General features: G+C 39.4%; 1 protein-coding gene across 15 annotated transcripts in view; it reads right to left on the reverse strand.

Annotated features, from left to right (window-relative positions):
- The window catches only part of GRM7 (glutamate metabotropic receptor 7), an 888,361-nt gene that overhangs the window by 149,927 nt on the left and 713,015 nt on the right, over nt 1-25,419 (reverse strand). For 14 of the 15 annotated variants that reach the window (XR_004181784.1, XR_004181802.1, XR_004181781.1 and 11 more), the window contains exon 8: nt 14,038-14,973. Coding sequence is in view for 5 of the 15 variants with exons in the window: in XM_021933241.2 (XP_021788933.1) it covers nt 14,038-14,973 (936 nt within the window). In the remaining 10 variants the exon portion in view is untranslated. Of the gene's footprint in view, nt 1-3,683; nt 5,160-5,694; nt 5,749-14,037; nt 14,974-25,419 lie in introns of those variants that run through there. The other variant, XM_021933248.2, reaches the window with a different exon arrangement.

The following is a 25,419-nucleotide window of genomic DNA, read 5'->3' on the forward strand; positions in this document are numbered from 1 at the left end:
ATGCAAAAGTGTTATTGTTGAGTCAGAGCTGCATAGAAGGATGCATTTGAGAAGATACTTTACCTAGCAAGAACACTTCCATGCATGGAAGTGCTCTTACTAAATATTGTTACATTATTGTGTAGTTATGTGTGGAAGCCCCATTCTCTTATCCATGGAAGAGGTTACCAGTCCACTCAGGTCTTCTCAGGTTTAAACTGTTCCTAGGCTGAGTGCAAGGGTAGGACTGGTGCTGGAATTCAGTTTCCCCATGTTTTCCAACACAAACTAGCTTCTCTCCAGCAGTGGACAAATGGCATATACACAAGTCGCCTTGCCACCTTGTCCTCCAGGTTCATCTCCTACCATGCCTATCCTAGCTCACACTACTCTTCTAGTCGTTTCTCAAATAGCCTTGGCATGCTTCTGCCTCAGCACTTGCTGGTCTTTCTACCTGGAATGCTCTTCTCTTAGATCTCCTCAGGGTTTGCTTCTTTACATCTTTGTGCAAAGGTCGTCTTCTCAGTGAGCCCTGCTCTGAGTCCCTATTCCTAATAGCAGACTGTGTGCCCCATCCTGGTATTTCTTCTCTTATCTACTTTTAAAAAAATATTTGCCACAGTCTGATTTTCTCTTTATATTTCATTTATTCATTTAAAGTCTGTCTCTATCCACTAGAATGCAGACTTGGGAATTTATCTCTTTTACTTGCTCATGCCTCCTCTGCATGCACAACAGTGGCTAGGATACAGCTACCCACACATATGTATATGCATATTTTAATATAGATACATACAGAATGAATTAACTCATTCAATCCTCACGAAAACCTTGTGAGACAAATACTGTTGTTATTCTCATTTTACAAACAAGGAAACTGAAACCCAGAAAGATCAAGTAATTTGTCCAGGGTAAAATAATTGATCATTTTTATTGTCCGTATCCCAGAGCATTATGTGAGTCAGGTCCTGATAAGCAACTTTCTTTGTCCCTTTCTGGCTCTGGGACCTTAGAAAAAAGACCTTAGAGGCTTTTGTAAGCCTCTATTTTCTACTCTGTAAATGGGGATGATATCAATCCCTATTTAGAGTTTGGTGTGGAGTTTCAAAGAGGTAATCTATACGAAATGTTCAGACTGGTGATTGACACACAGAGAATGTTCAACAATTGGTGTCCTGGACTCTGATTTGCACCATCATTTTTAACAATTCTAAGTAGTATATTTTGTAGAAGTTCTATAATGCACTGTCACTTCCCTTTTGTTAGCTACTTACATTCTGGTGAACATTCTGGTACTTCTATCTTTGAGGAAGTTTCTAATTTCTCCCCTTTCCAAAAAATCCTAGAAATGGAACTACTGGGTCAAAAGTTGTTCATACTCTAAAAGCTTTTGATATATAGCATAAAACTACCCTCCTTAAAAGATCTGATCAGTTTGGACATTGATTTGTAATAGATAAGAATATTCATTTTTCCCACATCCTTACCATCACTGTGTATTACTGTATGTTTTCATCTTTACTGTTCCGAAGACTAAAAATTATATATGAGATTGGACATTTTAATATATTCATTGGTAATCAATTTCAATAAATAACATCAAAATCAATTCCTTCATTTTAGAAAGTCTTTTTTATGTTTAACAGTGCTTGGTCATCCTTGACCATTAGCTTTGTCTACGCAATCTTCATGACATACTCCCTTAGCAAGATTGATCTTGCACAGGCTGTTCTTGCTATAAACCTACTTTCTTACTTTCTCAGACATTAATGTACATGGCTCTCTCTAAATAGTTTATTGAGGGTAGAAACTGTATCATACTCCACAGCAGATTCATTCATTCATTCTTCCATCCAATCCACAGGGATTTATTGAGCACTTACTATGTACCAGTCACTGCTCAGCACTCTAGGGATACAAAGTAGAACTGGAGACAGACCAAGGCCTTGCATTTAAGGTACTTTCATTTTAAGGAGGAGATACAGGTACACATGAACAAACCAATAAGTGACATAAGTTACTGATGAATAGGAAGAAACAGAATATGACTGGGGTGGAGCTCACTTTAGCTGGGGTGGAGGAGAGTTAAGGAAGCCATGATATGTGTCTGTAGGCTGAGCTTTAAGTTCTTTGAGAAGAACACAGCATGAGAAGGTCTGTGTGACAGCCTCCTATAAAGAAGGCACATCCTGAACCAAGGTCCTGGAAAGGAAACGGCCCTGGGGTTTTCAAGAGCAGAAATACTACCAGCAAGACTGATGAGAAGAAATTGGAAATGAAGGTCAGAAAGCTAAGAAGGCAATAGATTATCTAACGCAGGTCCAGTAAGCTTTTCTGGTAAAGTTCTGGTTTATAAATATTTTTAGCTTTGCAGGTCATATAATCTCTGTCACAGCTATTCAACTCTCTCTTTGTAGCAATAAAAGCAACCATAGGCAGTACGTAGATGAATGGATGCGGCTGTATTCCAATAAACCTTATTTATAAAAACAAGTTGCTCATTGGACAGGCCCATGGGCTGTATTTTGTGATCTTGAGCTAAACCTCCTGGGCTCTAAGAAACAGTCTGAATACTGTCCTAATTGTAATGGTGGCAGGGAGGCACTGATAATAATAGTAACAATAAGAAACCGCTGGAAGGTTTTCTAAAAAGCAAGTGATGTGATCCTCACTGGTTGGGGTTGCAGGTCATGTTACAGGTGCTTTAAAATTGATTGTTAAATAACAGGGGGACATTCTGAATGAAAAGGAAATTATTTTAAAACTCGATCTCCTAGAATATCTAGCTCAGGGGTGGTAGGCACTGAAGAAATAAAGATAGTATCACTACAGGGAACAAAAACCTTTCTTAGTTGCTGTTTCAGAACATCTACTAGTCAGGATTTTTTTTTAGACCTGTATGAAGGGAGGCCTTGGATCAAAAAATCACCGTTGGTTATAAGTCAAGCAATGAATTGGAACATAAAGCTGAATGGGAGCACACAGGCACATTAGAGAGACAATTTTCAATTTTAGGCATCAGAGGACCTGTTATAGACACCAGTGCTTCTGCATCAGCTAGACTGATTGTCAGTGTCACCATTAAGAAATCATTTCCTTACATTTTCTTTTCCTAACAACTGCAGTAGGAAGCTGGATTTCTATGAGAAAATCAAATGATGATTCCTTTCATTTCCCAAACCCCTTTATTAGGATCTAAAATTCAATAAGCTTGCTTACCAATCATCCACACAGCTCTCAACCCTGGAATAATATGGGACGTCTCGTCTTACCTGGCCATTTCTAGAGATTTCAGTCCAAGCACTGTGCCATTAACTTGCCTCTACTGTTTATTTACTGTTGCCATATTGTCAACAATGAAGCATCTTAAGATTCTGACCCATTCTTAGTAAACTGTAACTGGGTAATGTCCCAATTTAGAAACTAATACAAAGGTTCCAAGGCCTTATAAAACACTTATCCCAGCCAGGCGCGGTGGCTCAAGCCTGTAATCCCAGCACTTTGGGAGGCTGAGACGGGCAGATCACGAGGTCAGGAGATCAAGACCATCCTGGTGAAACGCCGTCTCTACTAAAAAATACAAAAAACTAGCCAGGCGAGGTGGCGGGCGCCTGTAGTCCCAGCTACTCTGGAGGCTGAGGCAGGAGAATGGCGTGAACCCAGGAGGCAGAGCTTGCAGTGAGCTGAGATCTGGCCACTGCACTCCAGCCTGGCCGACAGAGTGAGACTCCATCTCAAAACAAAACAAAACAAAACAAAAAAACACTTATCCCTATGCTGTCCACTCACTGAAGATTTGGAGAAAAAAGATCAGCATTTAAGTTGAACCTCAGTATATGGCAGTAGAAACATCTATGTGGTTCTTTACTCTTCAGTTAATTTCTTTAAAAAAATAATGCACAAGGTACTTCCATACCTCAAGATCTAGAACATGAAAATAAAAGAATGATCTGATTGCTGGGTTAAAACCAAGGGCTCCATTCATCCGGCATTTGGTGTCACACCAGGCAGCAGCCTTCACCTCATCAACAATTTAATTTGGCCATGATGCCTCAACCCAGTAACTTTGACAGGGAACTGGGAAGGTTACCAGAGAAACACAACGGAATTGACAGAATTGGAAGGCAGATTTCGCCAGCCTAAATATCTGACCTTGATGCTAAAACCCAATCATTACAATCTGATCTAGGGCTTTGGGTCTGTTAGCCAGAATCTCCCAAGTATGAACAACTGACTCCTTATATATAAATCAAGCCTTTCTTGGAAACAATCTAAGTCCTTTGCAAGCGATAAATCACTAACATGAGATCACATCTAAGTTGAAAGTGAGGATGAAGAGCCTGTAATATGAAAAGGAAAATGAGATGTTTTGTTTCAGTCATTCATTTGTCCACCAATAGATTTCTACTGATTACTTACTGAGGGTGAGTTTCCTCCTGCAGGTATATAGAGACATCGAGAGCTTCAAGGAAGTGCTAGTTTAGTGGCATTAACTTGTCTTTTACATTCTTTGCCACAGTATACCTTGCTCTATGATCTCTCTATTGACTATTTGTGACCTGTTTTCTTCCCCAACACCATCATGTACATGTGACTTAGATGGGAAAATGTGGCTTTTGTTGAGTTGGGATATTCCACAGGGGTCCTCTTTGAAGCCTGCAATTGGATACCTATTTATTTGAGGTTGTTCACTTCTCAATGCTTTATGACTCAAAAACTTTATGGCCAAACCCAGTCAGACCAATAGAGCCAAATGTGGTCCTGAGCTGTGTGGGTAGAGAGCAACCAAATGTATTATAATAGGTAAGAAGCTGAGCCATCTGAAGGTGCACAACTCCACAGCAGGTGGCATGTGCCCTGAACTCTTATGCCCCAAGTGCCAGTCATTGGAGGATAGCTTTATTCATTAGGAACTGCTTACAGTTCAATAGCCAGAGATCCATTATACTCAGAAGAAACTAGTGTTGTGGTAACGTACTGAGAATATACCAAAACAAGGAAGGCTGTATATGGGCAGTATTTCTAGTATATGGATATTTTTCAACAACAATTCTTATGATTACCCATAATATACATCCATTATGATGGTGTTGCAGTCTCATTCCAATGTCTCATGCTTTACTTGGGGAGGGAGGCCATAGATTGAAGTCAGTGTTCAACTTTCCTCTCCACCAAATATCCTATGAAGCAGAGATGGGAGGAGAATCATATGCTGAGTTCTCATCTAACGTTCTTTGGTATGAGGGGTTCACTGGCCTCTTTCTGAAGGGGGATGTAAAGGTACTATAGGTGACTGCCAGTTCTGATCCAATTTTTGCTCTAAGGGATTCTTCTCATTCTTCCGCACTCTACAGGTTGTGTGCTAACCTGGGTCTAAAAATATGAGCATTAGGAAAGTCCATTTAAATCATGATTGGTAGCCAGTGCCTGTCTTTCCAGGGTAAAATTTCACATCTTAACTGTCATGCAACCCATTACTTATAAGCAATGAGTAATTTTCTAAAGCGTAAGCCCAGGCAAGTCACACTACTATCCTATAAATCATTGAAATACTTCTCCCCTTGTTTAAAGAACAAAGTCCAAGCTCCTTAATAGGGCACACAGGATCTTCTAGGGCTTTACCTCTACCTGTCTCTCCAGTGTCAGCTCTTACAGTCCTGCTAATTTATACTACAGCCTCTCCTGACAGTTCCCCCAGATATGTGACTATTTTACCTTCTGGAGACCTTCCAGCCAATGCCTAGATAGACATATTTTGCTATGCAGAACCTAGGGTAGAAGAATAAAGTTATCCTTTACTGAGTATTTACCATGTGGTAGAGAGTGTTTAAAGAGCTTTACATACTCTAATTTGCACAATTCTAATATCATTACAAATATATTTCTAGGTTCAGTACTGTGCAAATAGGCCAGTTGGCATAAGGCCACTTAATGATTACATTTCAAGAAAAAAAGAGGAAGAGGAGAGAAAGAGAAGGGTTTCTGTACAAAGCAATTTGTCATGGGTTTATGGAGGTATAATTAATATATAATAAACTATTCATGTTGAAGTATGCAAATTGATCAATTTTGACTTATATATCTGTGAATCCACCTCCACAGTCAGGAGAGTGAACATGTATTACCCCCCAAATTTTCTCATGCCCCTTTGTAATTCTTCAGCCCTTCCCTGCTTATTCACAGACAACATCTGATTTCTGTCACTACAGATTAATTTGGATATTTAAAAATTGATATAAATTGAATCATACAGTATATATTCTTTTATGTCCAGGGTCTTTTAATCAGCATTATTTGGAGATTTATCCATGCTGCTCAATGCATCAATTGTCCATTGCAGTTTTTTTGAGACAGAGTCTGGCTCTGTTGCCCAGGCTGGAGTGCAGTGGTGTGATCTTGGCTCACTGCAACCTCTGCCTCCTGGGTTCAAGCAATTCTCATGCCTCCACCTCCCAAGTAGCTGGGTTTACAGATGCACACCACCATGCCTGGCTAATTTTTGTATTTTAGCTAGAGACAGGATTTCACCATGTTGTCCAGGCTGCTCTTGAACTCCTGACCACAAGTGATCCACCCACCACAGCCTCCTAAAGTGCTGGAATTACAGGCGTGAGCCACTGCACCCAGCCTGGTCCATTGCTTTTTACTGCAGAGTAGTATTCCATTTTGTAGATAAATCCATCCCAATTTGTTTATCCATTTACTTTTTCAGGAACACTTGGGTTGTTTTCAGGGTGGGGCTATTAGAAATAAAGCCACAAAAAAAAATCCTCATGTACAAGTCTTTACATGAATACACTATTTCCTTTCTCTTGGGTAAAATACATAAGAGGAATGGCTGGAGCAGTATGGTAGGTATATGTTTAATTTTTAAAAATACCTGCCAAGCTGTTTTCCGAAGGGCTTGTACCATGTTTTATATTCCTACTGGCAGTATATGAGCATTCTAGTTGTTCTTTATCCTCATTAGCATCTTGCATCATCAGTCTTTTAAGTTTGTATGCTAAGCAATTTAAATATTTTATTTTACTTAAACCTAGATGTAGGAATAATTAGACCTATGGTAAAGAGGAAAGAAGTGAAGACCAAATAAGTTACGTGATACATCCAGAATGTACAACGATTAGGCTCAAAGCAGTATAGGATGGTGGAGTAGAAGAAAATGCCCAAATAAACCAGCTTCTAGGACCAGAAGAAAAGAGGGTAAATGAGACTGGAAAGAATTCACAATTGGGCCAGTATTGTGACCTATAGTCTATGGAGCCGAGAATTTGGCAGTCCCCTGACTGCCCATCAGCACACCATGCTCTGTTATGGTTTCCTGTGCTTTGAGAAAGGTTCTTTCTGAAAATGAGAGATGGTCTCTGATGCTTTCAGAAAAGCTAGGGAACGGAAATGAGTCAGTTTATCCCAGTTCTGCTTATAAAGGTGAGGCCTAGATCCCTATGGCTGTGTCTCTTAGTGGCTGAGGTCTCAAAGTGCAAGAAACTTAGGGGGAGAAGTGAGCTCCAGGGAGTTCTCCATGGGAGGTGACAGTAAGATTCAAGGTCTGTTGTTGAGTCTTCCCTTTTAGAAGGAATTTCTCTTTCTGAGTATCTCTCTGTTCAAACTTTCAGTGATTAAAACCTTTCTTTTAATGTTGTAAGCTATTCCCTTATTTGTTTTAGCTCAGTTCAGTTTTATACAGGCCCTCGATATTTACCTGCTGAAGTAGCTATTCTAGCTAAAGCAAGGGTCTAAGATGGTTGAGACTCCAATTATCCTAGGTGACTGCATCTGAAATTAGTTGATTCATTATGGCAGGAAGAAAAAGGACTGCACCACCCCAAGCCACTGCTAACATCAGCCTTGCAAACAGCTGGTTTCTGACAGCTGTTTAGAGAGAAACTCAGTTATCACCAAGGTCACAGCAGGCAACAGAAAGAAAATAGTTTCATAGGCTTCTGATAGAAACACGAACAGACAAAACCAAACAGTAGAGGCAAGACCTCAGCAACCAGTATGAGTTCCTATCACAGCATGAGTGCACAAATGGCATCAGCAAAAGCTATGTACTGGGACACCTCTCTCTCCTGTGTTCCAAAGCAAGGTGAAGATTCTTACCAAGCATGCTAGAAGAGAAAATATGGATTTTTGTTTTAAAATAAGTTTGGGTATGTGTGTAAATATGTTTATGTTTATATGACTGGAAGTTAAAACCAGATGATTGGACAATGATTGTCTCTAGGATGTGGGATAATGAGAGTTCTCTTTCTTTGGCTAGTTGTTGTTGATAACAGAGATTACTTTGGGAGGCTGAGGTGGGCATATTACGAGGTCAGGAGATCGAGACCATCCTGGCTAACACGATGAAACCCCGTCTCCACTAAAAATACAAAAAATAAGTCAGGCGTGGTGACAGGCGCCTGTAGTTCCAACTACTCTGGAGGCTGAGGCAGGAGAATGGCATGGACCTGGGAGGCAGAGCTTGCAGTGAGCCGAGATCATGCCACTGCACTCCAGCCTGGGCAACAGAGTAAGACTCTGTCTCCAAAAAAAAAAAAAAAAAAATTAAATAGTGGGCAATGTTATTTTCTAAATTAAACAAATTTTGAAAACTGTATTTCTATTAACAAAACAACATAACACAAAATAAAAGATAAGACTTACTCTACTCACATATTTTCTTAATGCTTAAAAAGTCCAAAATAGCTTTCAAACCTGCTCCATCTTTTTCAGTCCCTTAAGCTTTCTTCAAACCAGTGCCATCTTTTGTCAAATTATTATAAGATACTCAACTAGTTTTCTTACCTCTAGCTGCTTTTCACCCTCAAGCACTATTTCTAAAATTCTCAATTCAAAATACCCTATGCTCACATTTCTCCCACATTTAGAAATTTCTGCTGACTCTTCATAGCTTCAAGGAGAAAATTCAAACAGAGCCCTTCACAATTTGGCTTTGCTGCTTTTTACCATATCTTTGCCTCTGCTATAGAGTCCAGCCCTACAAAACGAGAGGGTGGTGGAATTGCATCAGAGGAAAGATCATGCAGAATTCAACAGGCACATAAGGCAATAATTCCTCTTAAGGTAGAACAGGTATTTCAGCTTACAAGCTACAATATTTTAAATTAATTTGACCCACTATGTGGAAAAGATGGGCCTCTTGCCAAAAGTTAATTTGGAATTCACATTATTCCAAAATTTGCACATAAAATGATGTTTCATTAATTCTGATTATACTCTCACATTTTATGAGTCAAAGTCCATGTAAGTGCAATCTGTCTCTTCTCTATGTGCTATGTATTGAAAACACTGTCCCTCACTTTTTAACATGTAATATAATTTCTTATACATTGTCATGCCACTTTTTCTGCCTCTAAATTTTAGTCCACTTGTCATATTTTCTGTGAAGCTCCTTCTCCACGTGTCTGTCCTTCATTCTTTGTGCTACAACTGTCATATTTCTCACGCTTATTCAGTGTTTGTTTGAAGACCTACGTTGACCATTAGTGTATGAGTTCCTAATGGAAAATGACACTGTTTTATCTCTGCATCACAGTCCTTAACAGAGTACCAGGGGCACAGTACATGCATTGTAAGTTTAACTACTGAAATACCATGAGAAAAATTTAAGCAAATCAAATAGTACAGAAGCATAAACTAATACATAGCTTCCTAAGAGAACCAGGGCTGCTCCTTGCTGTATGGCATTTGGCAATTTAACAAAAAAGGTTTGTAATCAGAAACAAAACCAACAAGAATTAAAGCACACCCCAATTCCCTGACTATTCTTTAAGTAGATTAATCTTTACGAAAACTATCATTGGTTTTCACACAATGACAGCAAACAGCTGAATGGGAAGAAGCATCAAGAATCTGAAACTAAATCAGAAATAGCAATGGATTTCAAATTCCAGTTCTGATTTGTTAATAGTCCTTGTCTTAAACTGTATAAAAAATGATTTCAAGACCATGCCAGAGTACAGGGGAAGTGTGTCATAATTGATTAGTGATGTCTGCCTTGGGTATGGATGGAGAAACATTTATCTACCTGCCAAATATTTCTGATCCCTGTATTAGTTCCGGGCAGATTTTATTTTGTGTTTAGATTCTGAGGCGCTATCTGTTACATGTAGAAGATCAAAAGGTCTTGGTCTATATTCTCAGCCTCACAAGAAATACTGCTGGGGAACACCACTGTCTACCTATTCTGTTGGTATCTCTGGTCCCAAGACCAGGGACTTGGTTCTGACTTTTTAATGTCTCTGGCCCAAGTCTTGGGACTGATGCTTCATTTAGACATTCTAATATTTGACTTTGTCTTTGACTGTGGATTAGTGTCTTTCTGATCTCCTTGTTCCTTGGTTTCTGGACCTTCACTTTGCTTGAAATGGGAGTTAATTGATTCCCAAAGGTTCTGAAGTTAAGAATCAAGTAAATATTTACAGGATGTCTTCTGTAAATGGGAAGAAAGTAGTAAGGCTTTTAAAAAGTATGGTTGGTGTCTACTGGCATTTTTCGAGCAAACTTGAAAAGTGAATAGTTCTATGCCCCATTCTAGACCTGTCAAACCAGTAGGGGATTACAGGGTTGGGGAGATATGTGATAATTTGTTAAATTCCTCAGGGGATGATCATGAACATGAACACAATTTGAAGAACCACTGAGATAAGAACCCTGAACTGGCTCAAAGTTTGCCTATAGTTGCCCCAATTCGGTCATTTAGTGACCAAAGGCTCCAGTGCAAATCAAGTTACTTAAGTTTTGTAATGTACTCTGGTTCTGTTATAATATGCACAGAAAAGTGGCCTGTGGGTGCCATTTTAGAGGACATAATTCTTTCTTCAAGCCACTTTCCTTTTTAGCAATTTTCTCTGCCCTTCAATTGCCTCAATCTTTTTCTTTTTCCTCTTCTTACCATCCTCCTATCTAAACAAACACACTTGTACACAAAGGAAGACCTTTGAGAACCTATGATCCCATTCCTTGTGTATCAAGATCATTCTCCCTTTGTAGAGTGACATTGCACAAAGCATGTCTCCCTGCCTGTGTATAAGGATATGCTGACTTACCTAGAAAGCTCTTCAGGCAATAACTGGCTACAAAGCTCCAGATGAACATATCATTTATAGAATTTTTCAGATTTTGACAGGGTAGGCTGCATGTTCCCTACCTGAAGCATACTTCTTTTCCTAGATGTGCAACTCTCTGTATAGATACAAACACAAGGCAAGCTTTTGCTTTTTATAGAAAATATTCTAGTCCTCAACAGATAGTGCCAGAACAAAATAATGGGATGTTATCACATCACACTGGGCCAGCCAGCTTCCACTGTGCTATTGATGTACCAGTTTTAGTGTGTTCTTGCATCATTACATCACCTAAATATAATTCCTGAATCATTCCCTTGTGGTTACAGTTCACCACTTCCATCCCTGGCCACGTGGTAAGATGCTCATTCTAGAAGTCATGGGGTTAACAATGATAAAACAAGATAGCAGTGTCTCCCATATCCTCCTTAATAAAAGCAAAAATAAACTTCATGGGGGTTAATATTTTGCAAAAAAATAAATAAATAAATAAATAAGGAAAAGAACACTGCTTGCTCTTAATGTTGTGCTAATAAATTTGACAGAAGTTTTTACAGATATTCCTAGCATAATCAATATAAATTCAATTTCCTGAAACAGTAAATTGTTATTACTGAACTCACTGCCTAATCTTATTTTTCCTGTTATAACTCTTTGATTTAAAACACTTAAACTGTTAGATCTAAAGAAAAATGAAAAAGCTGTGATTTTGTAGGTTGCTGGCTTGGCAAAAATCCCTTCTGATGTGATCTCTTTGATAATGTGCCACTTTCCACATTTTAAATGCCATAGATTCATGTATACACGCTGGTATTTTCTCATTGGTTGTGCATGCTTCTCTAGCCATATGCCTATAAGTGGATGTGCATTTTCATATAATAACTTACTGTTCCCATTTGGCAATTCTGTGCCTTTAATTGTGTCAATCAACCACATAAAATTTCATAACCTATTGAGAATACCCAAAGAAAAATATGTGCCTTCTAAAACTCTGGTATAAAAAGCACACTGCTTGAAGACAGCTTAAATTTCCCCACACTCTAATTCTACCAACACATTGTTCTCTAGAACAATTAGAATTTAATTCCTGAAACCTTGTTTTAATTTCAGATTTTTAAATGAATGTATAAATTATACCTGTGACCTTACTGAAAAGATCCATAATCATGACAAGAAATGAAAAATGAAATGGTAGAGACATATATTGTCAAACAGGCATTACAATCAGACTCATCTATAAAACCACTATAATTATTTTTCCTTTTTATATTCCTCAAGAATAAACTTATGGGAAAGGTTTTATGTCTTTAACCTGTTGCATGAGGTATTGAGTTGTTTTAATAACAAAATAATTATTATCTCCATAGGTTTTTATGATACTCATCATTCCCTATAAAAAGTTCAATAGTTATCAACTTACCAGTATATATTTGGGGATTTTTTTTTCTTCTCTCTATTGTATTTTACCACTCTAACTCATATTTTACTATTCCCTTGGCCCAGGAATACACAGAAGAAATAAAATGATATTCAAGTTGGTTTCACAGACAGTAAACATATATTATGAAATTGAAACATGCTACGCTTATTGAGCATATATTTTAGAAGAACTTTCTCTAAAATACTTTATGACTAAAACCATAATCTGGAACTATTCACTCTCCTTGATTTTAGATTCTGTGTGGCTTCATGAAATATTTACTTTTTTAAAAACACAGTTCAAAATTATAGCCCCTCTGAATTACACAATTTAGGTAAAATACATCTTTTCAGCTGGAAAACTAGAAGCCATTAATCCTTTGTATGATTATATGGAGAACAGAGGTAACAAAGAAAAACTAGAGTAATCTAATTCTGGGATACACAGGTTGTTGTAAATTTTTAGACATTCTGAGTCAATCCTTGTTTTTCCCACTTAAGTCCCTGAATGTTTCAGAGATTTGTCCAAAGTAACATGGAAGCAGACTAGACCCCCGATGTGCTAACATCTAATCAAGCTATCCCTAGACCCTCTTGTGCTGAGTATGTCAGTTAGAACTCTAGGTCACAGTTGTACTAACCTGCCAGAGCTGCCTACATCCAGTGAAAGACACCATATCTTATCAGTATCAATATATTAGGGTTGATATTAGATGAAACTATAGCCACGTGGGTGAGTATAGGAGTCAGATGTATAAGAATCATGTCAGAATCTGCCATAGAATTGTCTAAATCAAAGATTCACAAGGCTTATAACTACCTGGAAGGTGCGTGTGAACTAGCAAATATGTTGGCCTCAAAGTTTCACAGCTTGATGACACTAGCTCTGCACCAAATATTGACTCTTCCTCCTTTAGAAAGTCACGTCTCTGATCTCACTATGAATTGCTGGATGTGATTAATGTCCATCTAGTTGTAGGGAGACTATGGTGAAATGCTAACCAAATCTTTCCTATAGTCACCCACCTGGGTATATATTGTGCATATACAACTGGGCAACTCTATTCTGTTGTAAAGCTTGAGTACTAGATGCAATGGACAGCAATAGCCTAGGTAGCCACTAGGAAGAGAGAGAGAGCATTTACACTGGTGATAATAATGACCATCACACACTCCCCCACCTGGAGGAGAAGGTACTATGCTCCTCTTTTCCTATCCCCAAAAAATATGTGGGTAAGTGGAGAAGGTGGGGAATAAATGAGTATGAAGGGTTATTTTAGATAGATTAGATAATTTTATACTAGATAATCTCTCATTACATTTAATAATTCTATAATTTAATTAATTTGAAAATGCTACATCTGGTTGGTTTCCAGTGGAATGAATGTGGCTCAATTTTAGATTCTTAGAGCATTGAAGTCTACTAGACCTTGAATTGGTTCTCTACTCTTGGGAATACCATTCTGCATATAGAGAACTTCTTAATTTATACAATCAATTTGGTTTCAGTACTTACAAAAATCAACACATTTTCAAAAAACATGTTATGATGTGCATTTTCACTTACCTTTTCCGCTGATTGAGCGGTGCCAAAAAAAATTGGAATGAAGGCAAGCCATACTATACATGTCGTGTACATAGTGAATCCAATGGGCTTGGCTTCATTAAAATTCTCTGGTACACCCCGAGTCTTGATGGCATACACAGTACATGTGACCATGAGAAGAATGCTATATCCCAAGGAGCAAATGATTTGGAGATCTGTAATGTCACACTTGAGAACTCCTCTGGCTTGCTCAGGGTTCATCGTCTTATGTTCATCATAGTCTATGATGATGTTGGGTGGATCAACACCAAACCAAATGAAAACCCCTAGAAGCTGAACTGATATTAAACTGGAAGTGATTGCCAGTTGTGATGTTGGGCTTATGAGTCTGGGAGCTGTTACCGATTTCTTGCCCTGCTCAAATATGCGATAAATCCGATTTGTTTTCGTCAAGAGGGCTGCATAACTGATGCACATACCCAAGCCCAAGAAAACACGCCGGAAAGAACACACTGCCACATCAGGTTTGGCAATCATCAGGAAAGTGATGATGTAGCAAAGAAAGATGCCCGTCAAAAGAACATAACTGAGTTCCCGCCCAGATGCCCGGACAATGGGCGTGTCATTGTAGCGGATGAAAGTGGCCATAACAAAGATGGTGGCAATGATCCCCAACATTGCCAGGAAGACAGGAATCACAGCCCAGGGGGAGTGCCACTCCAGTTTGATGATGGGAATATCTTGGCATCCGGTTCGATTTTCATTGGGCCTCTGGTCATAGGGACAATGCTGGCATGTCATCTCATCAAACTGGTACTGGTAACCATCGCAAGGCTCACAGGTCCAACAGCAAGGAGTTCCTTTCTGTGTCTTCTTTCTCTGTCCAGGCTTACATGGTAGTGTGCACACTGAGGGAGGTATCTCTCGGACTCCTTTACCCCACTGCATGTCTTCTATCTGTAACATAAGAAAGAAGAAGGTGAATCAGGCAGATTCTTCAAGAGAGTAGAAAAAGAACACCAGCAACAAACAGTACTCATGGCAAGTGACATTTCAGCTGTGATGAGGTTGAATTAGCTTTCCCTCAGCTTGCAAGAGTTACAAGTATGATTTGAGCCCATACCATAGGACTCTAGCATCCTCGCTCTTCACCATTAGTGTGTTCTCAACATGCCAGATCTTAAGAATTCCCTGAGGCGATACAAATTCCCTCTTCCCATTCCTGACTTTCCAAATATGAACATCCTGAAAAAGAACCTTAGGGGCTATATTTATAACAAGTGCCCAGAGGATTCTTGTGAGCAGATAAATTGAGAAAAACTGGCATGCAGTCTACTGTCTTCCCCTGGGTAATAAGTGTAAATGTCCCCAATCAAGTAAAAAACAAAAACAAGAAACTATGGCAGTATGAAAAGCTACACTCACCTCCTTTGTTAGGTGTTTTATTTTTAAAAAAATGTTCTAAAATTATTTTGGATAAAACTGTAGTGCTGGCTATCTTCCCTAAAATTCTGTAAGCATTACTGTCATTTTCACTGAGAACTTTTGCAGCAATGTGAATCTATTATCACAGGGGAGAAGTGGGGCTTACTATTGAAGGCTTTAATTGTATTAGACTATTTCCTATGAATTCAGGAATTATTTGATAAGAAAATAATATGGTCTGGAAACCTTTCAAGGTTGGCCATCCCCCATTTGCAGATGACATTTAGACTATCCTAGAGGAGAATGTATTTGCTTAATTGAAACACTGGTTTTCTGGAGGGCAACATAACCAGCAGTGTTCTGAGAAATAATGGCATTAGAAACAACAGGAAACTTTACTATTGGGTGGAAATCTCATTAGAGTAGGCATCTCTCCTCTTTGCCAGCACAGCATCTGCTCTTTCTCTTCCCTGGTATCAGTTCCTCAGATTCCTTTTCCATATGCTTTCTGTGCAGTTGAACTTACACTGAAGCTCTTGGGTTGTGCACATGACCCAGGCCTAACCAATTAGTATATTGTAGTGGTTCTCAAAATTAAGAATGCATCACAATTATATGGACTTGTTACAATAAAGTCTGCAAGATTTTCTGATTCATTGGATCTGGGATGTGGCCTGAGGAATATGCATTTTTTTTGGTTTGTTTGAGACTGAGTCTCACTCTGTTGCCCAGGCTGGAGGGCAGTGGCGCGATCTCAGCTCACTGCAAGCTCCAACTCCCAGGTTCACGCCATTCTCCTGCCTCAGCCTCCCGAGTAGCTGGGACTACAGGCGCCCGCCACCACGCCTGGCTAAGTTTTTGTATTTTTAGTAGAGACGGGGTTTCACCTTGTTAGCCAGGATGGTCTCGATCTCCTGACCTCGTGATCCGCCTGCCTCGGCCTCCCAAAGTGCTGAGATTACAGGCGTCAGCCACCGCGCCCGGCCAGGAATATGCATTTTTAACAAGATCCCAGGTGATGCTGCTGAGGATTGTTCAGGAACCACATTAGTCAACTACTGATACATTCTAACCTCCTGGCCACAGAGATTGGGTCAGAGATGGCATAATTATGTCCCAGGTCATAGAATTTAATGTCATGACTTTTTCTGAGGTCACATAGGATAAAAATATTTGTTTTCATTGGACTCAGAGTTTCTAGGATATAAGGTGGCTAGTGCTGATGGCTAAAAGAAGGCGTTTATTAGAGACAGAAGCCAACATAGAGGGAAGTTAAGTGGAAAGACAAAGATCACTGGTGAGCTTGTTTGAGTTCCTGGATATAGTTATCCCTGAAGCAAGAATTTTCCTAGACTATGACATTATGTAAGCCAATAAATTTATCTATTTTAAAATACTTTGAACTTTATTATTAATCCTTGCAACCAAGAGTCCTGAGCAATATATGCATGAAATAGTTTTAGTATTCACAAGTCACAAAAGATGTACTACCTCTGCAAGTTATACAGAATAATTCCAATGAACAATTAAGGCTGATTTTCCCCATAAGTAGTTAATTGAATTTTTAATACAATTGAACTAAACAATAGACTAGAAAGATACTGGAAAGTCTGAGACATGTTTTCAAGTGCATAATTTTAAGACATAAAGGCAAAAGATAAATAATATATTGCATATTGGAATTTCAGTGTTGTGTTAATATACTGAATGAAATGCATAGCAGAGAGTGATTCTTCCATCAATGCTTGAATGTGAACTACATTCAAATTCTGAATTGGATGTAGTTAACTCAGAAAAATAAATGACTCAGGAGTTAAACTTGGTAAAACAGCATAACCTTTTAATGGTTGAATTTAAACTTTAACCAGAGACCCAAGTATCTTCAGATGACTCTAGTGTGAACTTATTTTACCAAGCACAAAACCCAAGTCAGCACTAATAAATCACTAACTATAAAGCACAATCTTCTCTTTCTCAATATGATAATTTTTGAGACAATAAGTCACTGGAAGCCATCTCAAGGTCATAAAATTAGAGAAATAACTTATGACAGGAGAGAAAGATATGCATTAACTTTACAAATGTCAAATTTCAAGAATTGGAAACTAAAAAAATTGCTGGTATTAATACAACAAAGATAAATACATTTGCTTGATTTCAACATTAGTGGTTGCTAATGTGCCACATAATTAAACTTTATAGGAATAAATGTAGGGCTCCTACAAATATATAAACAAATTATCATCATATGTAATACTTTACAGCCAGTTTCAAATGCTGCCAACTCATTATTTTTCCGTTGGAATAAAATAAAATACCTGGCAATGCTGCACAGCTTTTTATTTTCTCAACTTATCCAAATATATACAAGAGCTGTAACCATGGACATCACACTGACTGATCACTTCATTTGTTTTCATTTTTCGTTTAAAGCAGGTTTCAACTCAATTTAATTGTATATGTTAAACCAACAAAGATTCCTCCTGCTCCAGATGGATAAAAGTCTCATTTACTCCCTTTGCTAACAAAAATCATTATTGAAAATATAATCTGTGTTCCACGAAGGTACTGATTAACCTTTAAAAGCTCTAGTAAATGAGAATTTTGTTAATATGATGTGTATCATTTGTATATATCTACACCCATCCACATGGATACACTGCCTTGTTTCATAAGAAATAATCAGCTGCAAATGCCCATGGGTATCTATTTTAAAGGAAGATAATTATTTAATGCTATGAAAATCAAGTCTAATGTCAGTTTACTTTTCAAGAAAGCTAACAGGAATGTAAATTTCAAGTTTCTCCTAAACTCTGCAAAAAAACTGTGTTTCAGTTAGCTGGAAAGCCAGATGTAAGGTGCAGAAAGATTAAGAAAAAGACTGACGTGTTTATCATCTTCTTCATTAGAAGATGCAAGTTTACATTTCTCCATAAAGATGCATTTTCCCCCTGGACATCCAAGGTTTATGGCTTTAGGGTACCTGGTCTGCTTAGTAGGTGGCTCCTGGGGAAGGGCTCTTGAGATCCTAGCTTTTGGCAAGAGAACAGAACTTTACATCTCCATCTCATAGCAAAAACTGACACTATACATGGCAAATAGATTGCATAGATAAATGGATCAATAGTTTAGGCAAAGAGCAAATTATGCAGTTCTGGTCAAAGAAAGCAAAAATAAGCTGCCTATAGAGTCCTAGGAAAGTGTTTTTCATTCTTATACAAGTGGAACAAAGAACAAATATGCTATTGTTAACTTAAAAAAAGAAACTCAGACAGACACGCTGTCTGGAACAAAAGATTTCATTTGGGAAGAGCAAAGGGTTGTAACCCGGGGTGTGCAGCACACCCAAGCAAAATTAAGACAAAGGAAAGACACCCACACAAATTGCTTTGAAAGAAAGGTCACTGGTCTCAGAAACTCACTACAGGAGTTGTCATTAGTTCACTGGGGGAGGTAGTCATTGGTAGGCAACTGTCCTGATCTGAGGTTCTTATATGAAATACTGTAGGCCAGAGAAAATTCCTGTGAGAAGCTCTTCTTGCTGTTTGCAAGCTATGAGCAAGACATTCAGGGATGCAAGTATGTCAGCTTCTTTGTTATGGCCCCCACTAACTCTATTTTGGTTAGTGTTTTGACATGTGACTCTATTTTGTACTTCTCACTTCCACACTGCCTTCAGCCTTTGAACTTTGATTTGTGCATACATGATGGTTGGAGCTATAGTAGCCATTTTTCAACAAGAAAAAGACAAGCTGGCTGGGCACAGTGGCTCACGCCTGTAATCCTAGCACTTTGGGAGGCTGGGGCAGGTGGATCACGAGGTCAGGAATTCAAGACCAGCCTGGCCAACATGGTGAAACCCTGTCTCTACTAAAACTACAAAAATTAGCCTGGCATGGTGGCAGGCACCTGTAATCCCAGCCGGTCAGGAGGCTGAGGCAGGAGAATTGCTTGAACCTGGGAGGCAGAGGTTGCAGTAAGCCGATATTGCACCTCTGCACTCCAACCTGGGCAACATAGCAAGACTCCGTCTCAAAAAGAAAAAAAAAAAAAGCCTAAGACACACAGCTCATATGCTGAGGATGGCAAAAAATAAAGAAGACAGAAAGACAGACTAAAAATAATTTACACCTCTGAAGGCAAAGTTATGTCACAAACTGTCTTTAATGGTTAACCAGTTCTCCATGGGCCATCTACTAATTGTTGTGAAGCATTCCATCTAATATATTTTCTCTTATTTATGCATTTGGTACATGCAAACCTTCTGAGTGTATCAGAAAAATTCACCAATAATTCAAGTTCTTACATGGATAGTAGGCAACTCTAGAAAGAAATGGAAGTTTTTGTCTTTGTCTCCTGAGAATGCTCAGAAAAAGGTGTGGTAAAGTACTGAATTCAGAAAATAAGTTTTGACTCCATTGCTTCTGACTCAGACAGCATACAGAAAAAGCACTACCAGCTAAAGTTTTCTAGCACACATGTTAGGGGAAAAAATGGTGTCTGGCTCTAGTAGAGAGACAAAGCTACTCCACAAGGAATGTGCAGACCTTATAATCACTGGAATTTTAAAATAAAACTAAATTAGTTGCTGTCTTACTGCCAAACACAAAAACCAAAGAGATAGTTATAAACACCATTCAGGGCATCCATTTTTATGGAGAAGAGATCTGTTCCTTTCCCCACGCAGACACACTCTATCTAAAAGAAAATTTTATCACTTCAGGGATATATTTCTTGGTGAAATTCCATTTGCATATTTCCAAAGCTTACTCCATAGACCAAGCTGGCTGGTGCTTTTATTGCATAATTCTCTGCAATATTATTTTTACTTGTTAGAACCTTAATAGAATGAGTTAATTTAAAAAAAGAACTTTCTTATTAAAATGCCATTTGTTCATTAAAATACATTTTGTCCTGTCTATAGAAAAAAAGCTTTTTAGGAAAAATTCATAGGAATGTTGAATTTTCAATACTAGGAAAGAGCCAGGTTTTGGTTCTGATGAAGAGGAGTGAGGTAGAGGAGTTAGCAAGTGCTTGACAAGGAGTTCTGCAGCACCTCAAGACATTTTTAACCTCAGCCCATATTTTGAACATTAAATAGCATGACTAGACAGTGAACAGAATTTAGGGACTTTATATTACAATTAAAAACGTTGCCAATTCACATTCTACTTATTCAAAATTTATAATGATAAAAATCATCATTTTTTAAATGTACTCCAGGTAGAAAGAATTGTACACAGCATTATTATAATTTTTCTTTTTTTTCTTTGAGATGGAGTCTCACTCTGTCACCCAGGCTGGAGTGCAGTGGCACGATCTCAGCTCACTGCAAGCTACGCCTCCCGGGTTCACACCATTCTCCTGCCTCAGCCTCCCGAGTAGCTAGGACTACAGGCACCCGCCACCATACCCAGCTAATTTTTTTGCATTTTTTTAGTAGAGACGGGGTTTCACTGTGTTAGCCAGGATGGTCTCAATCTCTTGACCTCATGATTCGCCCGCCTTGGCCTCCCAAAGTGCTGGGATTACAGGCATGAGACACTGCGCCCAGCCAGCATTATTAGAATTTTTTTAACTGCAGCAGACCCTGGGCTTCCATGGAAGGATCCAGAACTGTATTTCACTGCAAAGCCCCAGGGGATCCTAGACGGGAGACTTCCCTAAGGTTTCTGAGGCTCAACTTTGAATTGAAGCAGTAATTCCTAATTTGATTATACATTCGAATTACTTGGGGATCTTCTAAAAATTTCAGAACCTGTACCATACCCTGGATAAATTAAATTACAATCTATGAGGGGCAAGAAATAGGCATTAGTGTGTTTCAAAGTTTCTCAGGTGATTTCAGTATGTGGAGAAATTTGGGAACCACTGAACTAAAATCTCCAAAAGGCTGGGATGCAGAAGAAAATCTTTGTGCTGTTAAGTGAAATAGTGACTACAAAACCACTTAATCTGGTGATATGATTTGGCTGTGCCCCCACCCAGATCTCATCGTGAATTGTAACTCCCACAGTTCCCATGAGTCACAGGAGGAACTTGGTGGGAGGTGATTGAATTATTGGGGGGGAGTCTTTCCTGCACTGTTCTCATGATAGTGAATGAGTCTCATGAGATCTGATGGTTTTAAAAATGGAAGTTTCCCTGCACAAGCTCTCTCTTTGCCTACTACCATCCATGTAAGAAATGACTTGCTCCTCCTTGCATTTCACAGCCAGCCATGATTGTGAGGCCTCCTCAGCCATGTGAAACTGTAAGTTTAATAAACCTCTTTCTTTTGTAAATTGCCCAGTCTCGGGTATGTCTCTATCAGTAACATGAAAACAAACTAATACAGTAAACTGGTACCAGTAGAGTGGGGCACTGCTGAAAAGATATCCAAAAATATGGAAGTGACCTCAGAACTGGGTAATAGGCAGAGGTTGGAACAGTTTGGAGGGCTCAGAAGAAGACAGGAAAATGTGGGACAGTTTGGAACTCCCTAGAGACTTGTTGAATGACTTTGATCAAAATGATGATAATGATACGGGCAATGAAATCCAGGCTGAGGAGGTCTCAGATGGAGATGAGGAACTTGTTGGGAACTGGAGCAAGGGTGATTCTTATGGTTTATCAAATAGAATGGTGGCATTTTTCCGCTGCCCTAGAGATTTTTGTGGAACTTTGAACTTGAGAGAGATGATTTAGGGTATCTGGCAGAAGAAATTTCTAAGCCACAAAGCATTCAAGAAGTGACTTGGGTGCTGTTAAAGGCATTCAGTTTTATAGGGGAAGCAGAGCACAGAAGTGTGGAAAATTTGCAGCTTGGCAATGCAATAAAAAAGAAAATCGCATTTTCTGAGGAAAAATCCAAGCCAGCTGAAGAAATTTTCATAAGTAACAAGGAGCTGAACATTAATCCCCAACACAATGGGGAAAATGTCTCCAGGGCATGTCAGAGGTCTTCATAGCAGACCTTCCCATCACAGGACTGGAGGCCTAGGAGGAAAAAGTGGTTTTGTGGGCCAGGTCCAAGATCCCCATGCTGTGTGAAGCCTAGGGAATTGGAGCGCTGCAGTCCCAGCTTTTCCAGCCATGACTAAAAGGTACCAAGGTACGGTTCAGGCCATGGCTTCAAAGGGTGCAAGCCCCAAGCCTTGGTAGCTTTCATGGGGTATTGAGCCTGTGGGTGCACAGAAGTCAAGAACTGAGGTTTGGGAACCTCTGCCTAGATTTCAGAGGATGTATGGAAACTCCTGGATGTCCAGACAGAAGTTTGCTGCAGAGGCAGGGCTCTCACGGAGAACATCTGCTAGAGCAGTGCAGAAGGGAAATGTGAGGTGAGAGCCCCCAAACAGATTCCCTATTGAGGCACCACCTAGTGGGGCTGTGAGAAAAGGGCCCCCAGCATCCTTCAGACCCCAGAATGGTAGATCCCCTGACAACTTGTACCATGTGCCTGCAAAAGCCACAGACCCTCAATGCCAGCCCATGAAAGCAGCCGGGAGGAAGGCTGTACCCTGCAAAGCCACAGGGGTGGAGCTGCCTAAGGCCGTGGGAACCGACCTTTTGCATCAGCATGACCTGGATGTGAGACATGTAGTAAAAGGAGCTCATTTTGGAGCTTTAAGATTTCACTGCCCTGCTGGATTTTGGACTTGCATGGGGCCCTTGTTTCGACCAATTTCTCCCATGTGGAATGGCTGTATTTACCCAATGGCTGTATCCCCATTGTATCTAAGAAGTAACTAACTTTTTAAAATTTTATTTTACAGGCTCATAAACAGAAGAGACTTGTCTTGTCTCAGATGAAATGTTAGACTGTGGACTTTTGAGTTAATGCTGAAATGATTTAAGACCTTGGGGGACTGTTGGGAAGGCATGATTGGTTTTAGAATGTGAGAACATGAGATTTGGTAGGGACCAGGGATGGAATGATATGGTTTGGCTGTATCCCCACCCAAATCTCATTTTCAATTGTAACCCCCACAATTTCCATGTCTTGTGGGACAAACTTGGTGGGAGGTGATTGAATTTTGGTTGGGGTTCTTTCCTGTGCTGTTCTTGTGACAGTGAATTAGTCTCATGAGATCTGATGGCTTTAAAAATGAAACTTCCCCTGCACAAGCTCTCTCTTTGCCTGCCGCCACCTTTGTAAGATGTGACTTACTCTTCCTCGCCTTTCACCTTCTGCCATGATCGTGAGGCCTCCTCGGCCACATGAAAGTGTAAATCCAATAAAGCTCTTTCTTTTGTAAATTGCCCAGTCTCAGGTATGTCTTTGTCAGCAGTGTGAAAACAGACTAATGTATCTGGTCTTTAATTCTTTATCTTGTGATGCACTATTGAGATGACACAAGGCCCCCAGTTTCCCAGCATAGAAATAAAGAAAAATTCTGAGCCCCATCAAGGGAAATTTCAGGTACCTAGCTAGCCCTGCCACCAGCAATTAGGGAAGTGAATGAATAACTTACTAAGCAAGAAGATAACAATAACCACCCAAGTAAGTCAGGGTCATGAGATGTTTGGTTCCCGATATAAACTAAAGATAACATCTTGACGTATGTTCCTGATTTGTTTTCATAAACTGAGACCCCCTGCTAGATGAAAAATGCTGATTGCTGTCATGCAGACCTCACACAAACTGGAACTGGAAAATGAACACGGAGGTTCCCAGAATGCCCCCGCCCTCAACTCATTTTGAAAACCCTCTCACCCCTGCCCTTAAAAACCCTTGCATATAAGTCATCCTGGAGTTGGGTCTTTTTTTTTTTTTTTTTTTTTTTTTGAGATGGAGTCTCACTCTGCCACCCAGGCTGGAGTGCTGTGGCATGATCTGGGCTCACTGCAACCTCTGCCTCCCAGGTTCAAGCAATTCTTGTGCCTCAGCCCTCCCCAGTAGCTGGGAGTACAGGCATGCTCCACCATGCCCAGCTAATTTTTGTATTTTTAGGAGAGATGGGTTTTCACCATGTTTGCAAGGCTGGTCTGGAACTCCTGGCCTCAAGCAATCCACTCACCTTGGCCTCCCAAAGTGCTGGGATTAAAGGCATGAGCTCCTGCTCCCGCCCCTGGTCAAGTTTGGGTCTCAAAACATTTGCTGAAACTTCTCCTCGCTTGGTGCCCAGCAATACACATCTTACTTTCTATGCAAAGCACAATGTCATTGTTTGGCTTTGCTGCACTGGGTGGGAAGCCCCAAGGTTGGTTCAGTAACACTGCCTCTTTCTAAAAGTCTGAATGGGGCACCTAAAATGCTTAGTTATACTCTATTATGATATTATAATGGAAACATACAATGTTGTAGTGGAATCACAAATTTTCACAGTCAGGAAGGTCTTTAGGCTTAAGTTTCATAATGTCATTGGTTAAACAATTTAAAATGCCTACAGAAGCTGGACAGATAAACAAATGAAGTTAGTGGGTGTAAGAAACATTTTTTTCCCCACCCCAAACAACCAAGTCTAATGGAACCCAAGTTTGTTAAATTATACATCAAGAACGGATTTCATTGTATGTCTCCCTAAATGACCTGTATTTACTATTTTAATGCTTGCATTATCCTCAAAAACAAAAAAAAATTATGAGGGAGGTTCTTATCTTAAATTTGCAGATTTCAAAACTCCCAAATTGAATAGTTGGCCACAAAAGTAAATCTAGGTCTGTCTTTGTGAAATCTTTCTATACCCTTAAGTAAAACAGACCCATTTTACTTGATTTCAGAACTTTTTTTTTTCTTTTTTTTCTGGAAGAATCAGAACAGCCTTATGGGAAATCTTCAGAATTTTTTTTAACAACTTCTATGCCTTTTTAAAAAAATACCATATTCTCAGATTGCCAAACAATATGCATCTGCTGATACCAGTTAGCTATCTTTTTTTTAAATTCAGTGTCACAAGTTATCCCTTTCTGAAATAGTTCTGCCAGTAGAGAAGCCATCTCCTTGTAAACAATTTATTTGCTAACTGCAAATGACCTCCCATTTCTTCTTGCTCTGTG

This window comes from Papio anubis, chromosome 2 (genome assembly GCF_008728515.1).
Source record: "Papio anubis isolate 15944 chromosome 2, Panubis1.0, whole genome shotgun sequence".
NCBI lineage: Eukaryota > Metazoa > Chordata > Mammalia > Primates > Cercopithecidae > Papio > Papio anubis.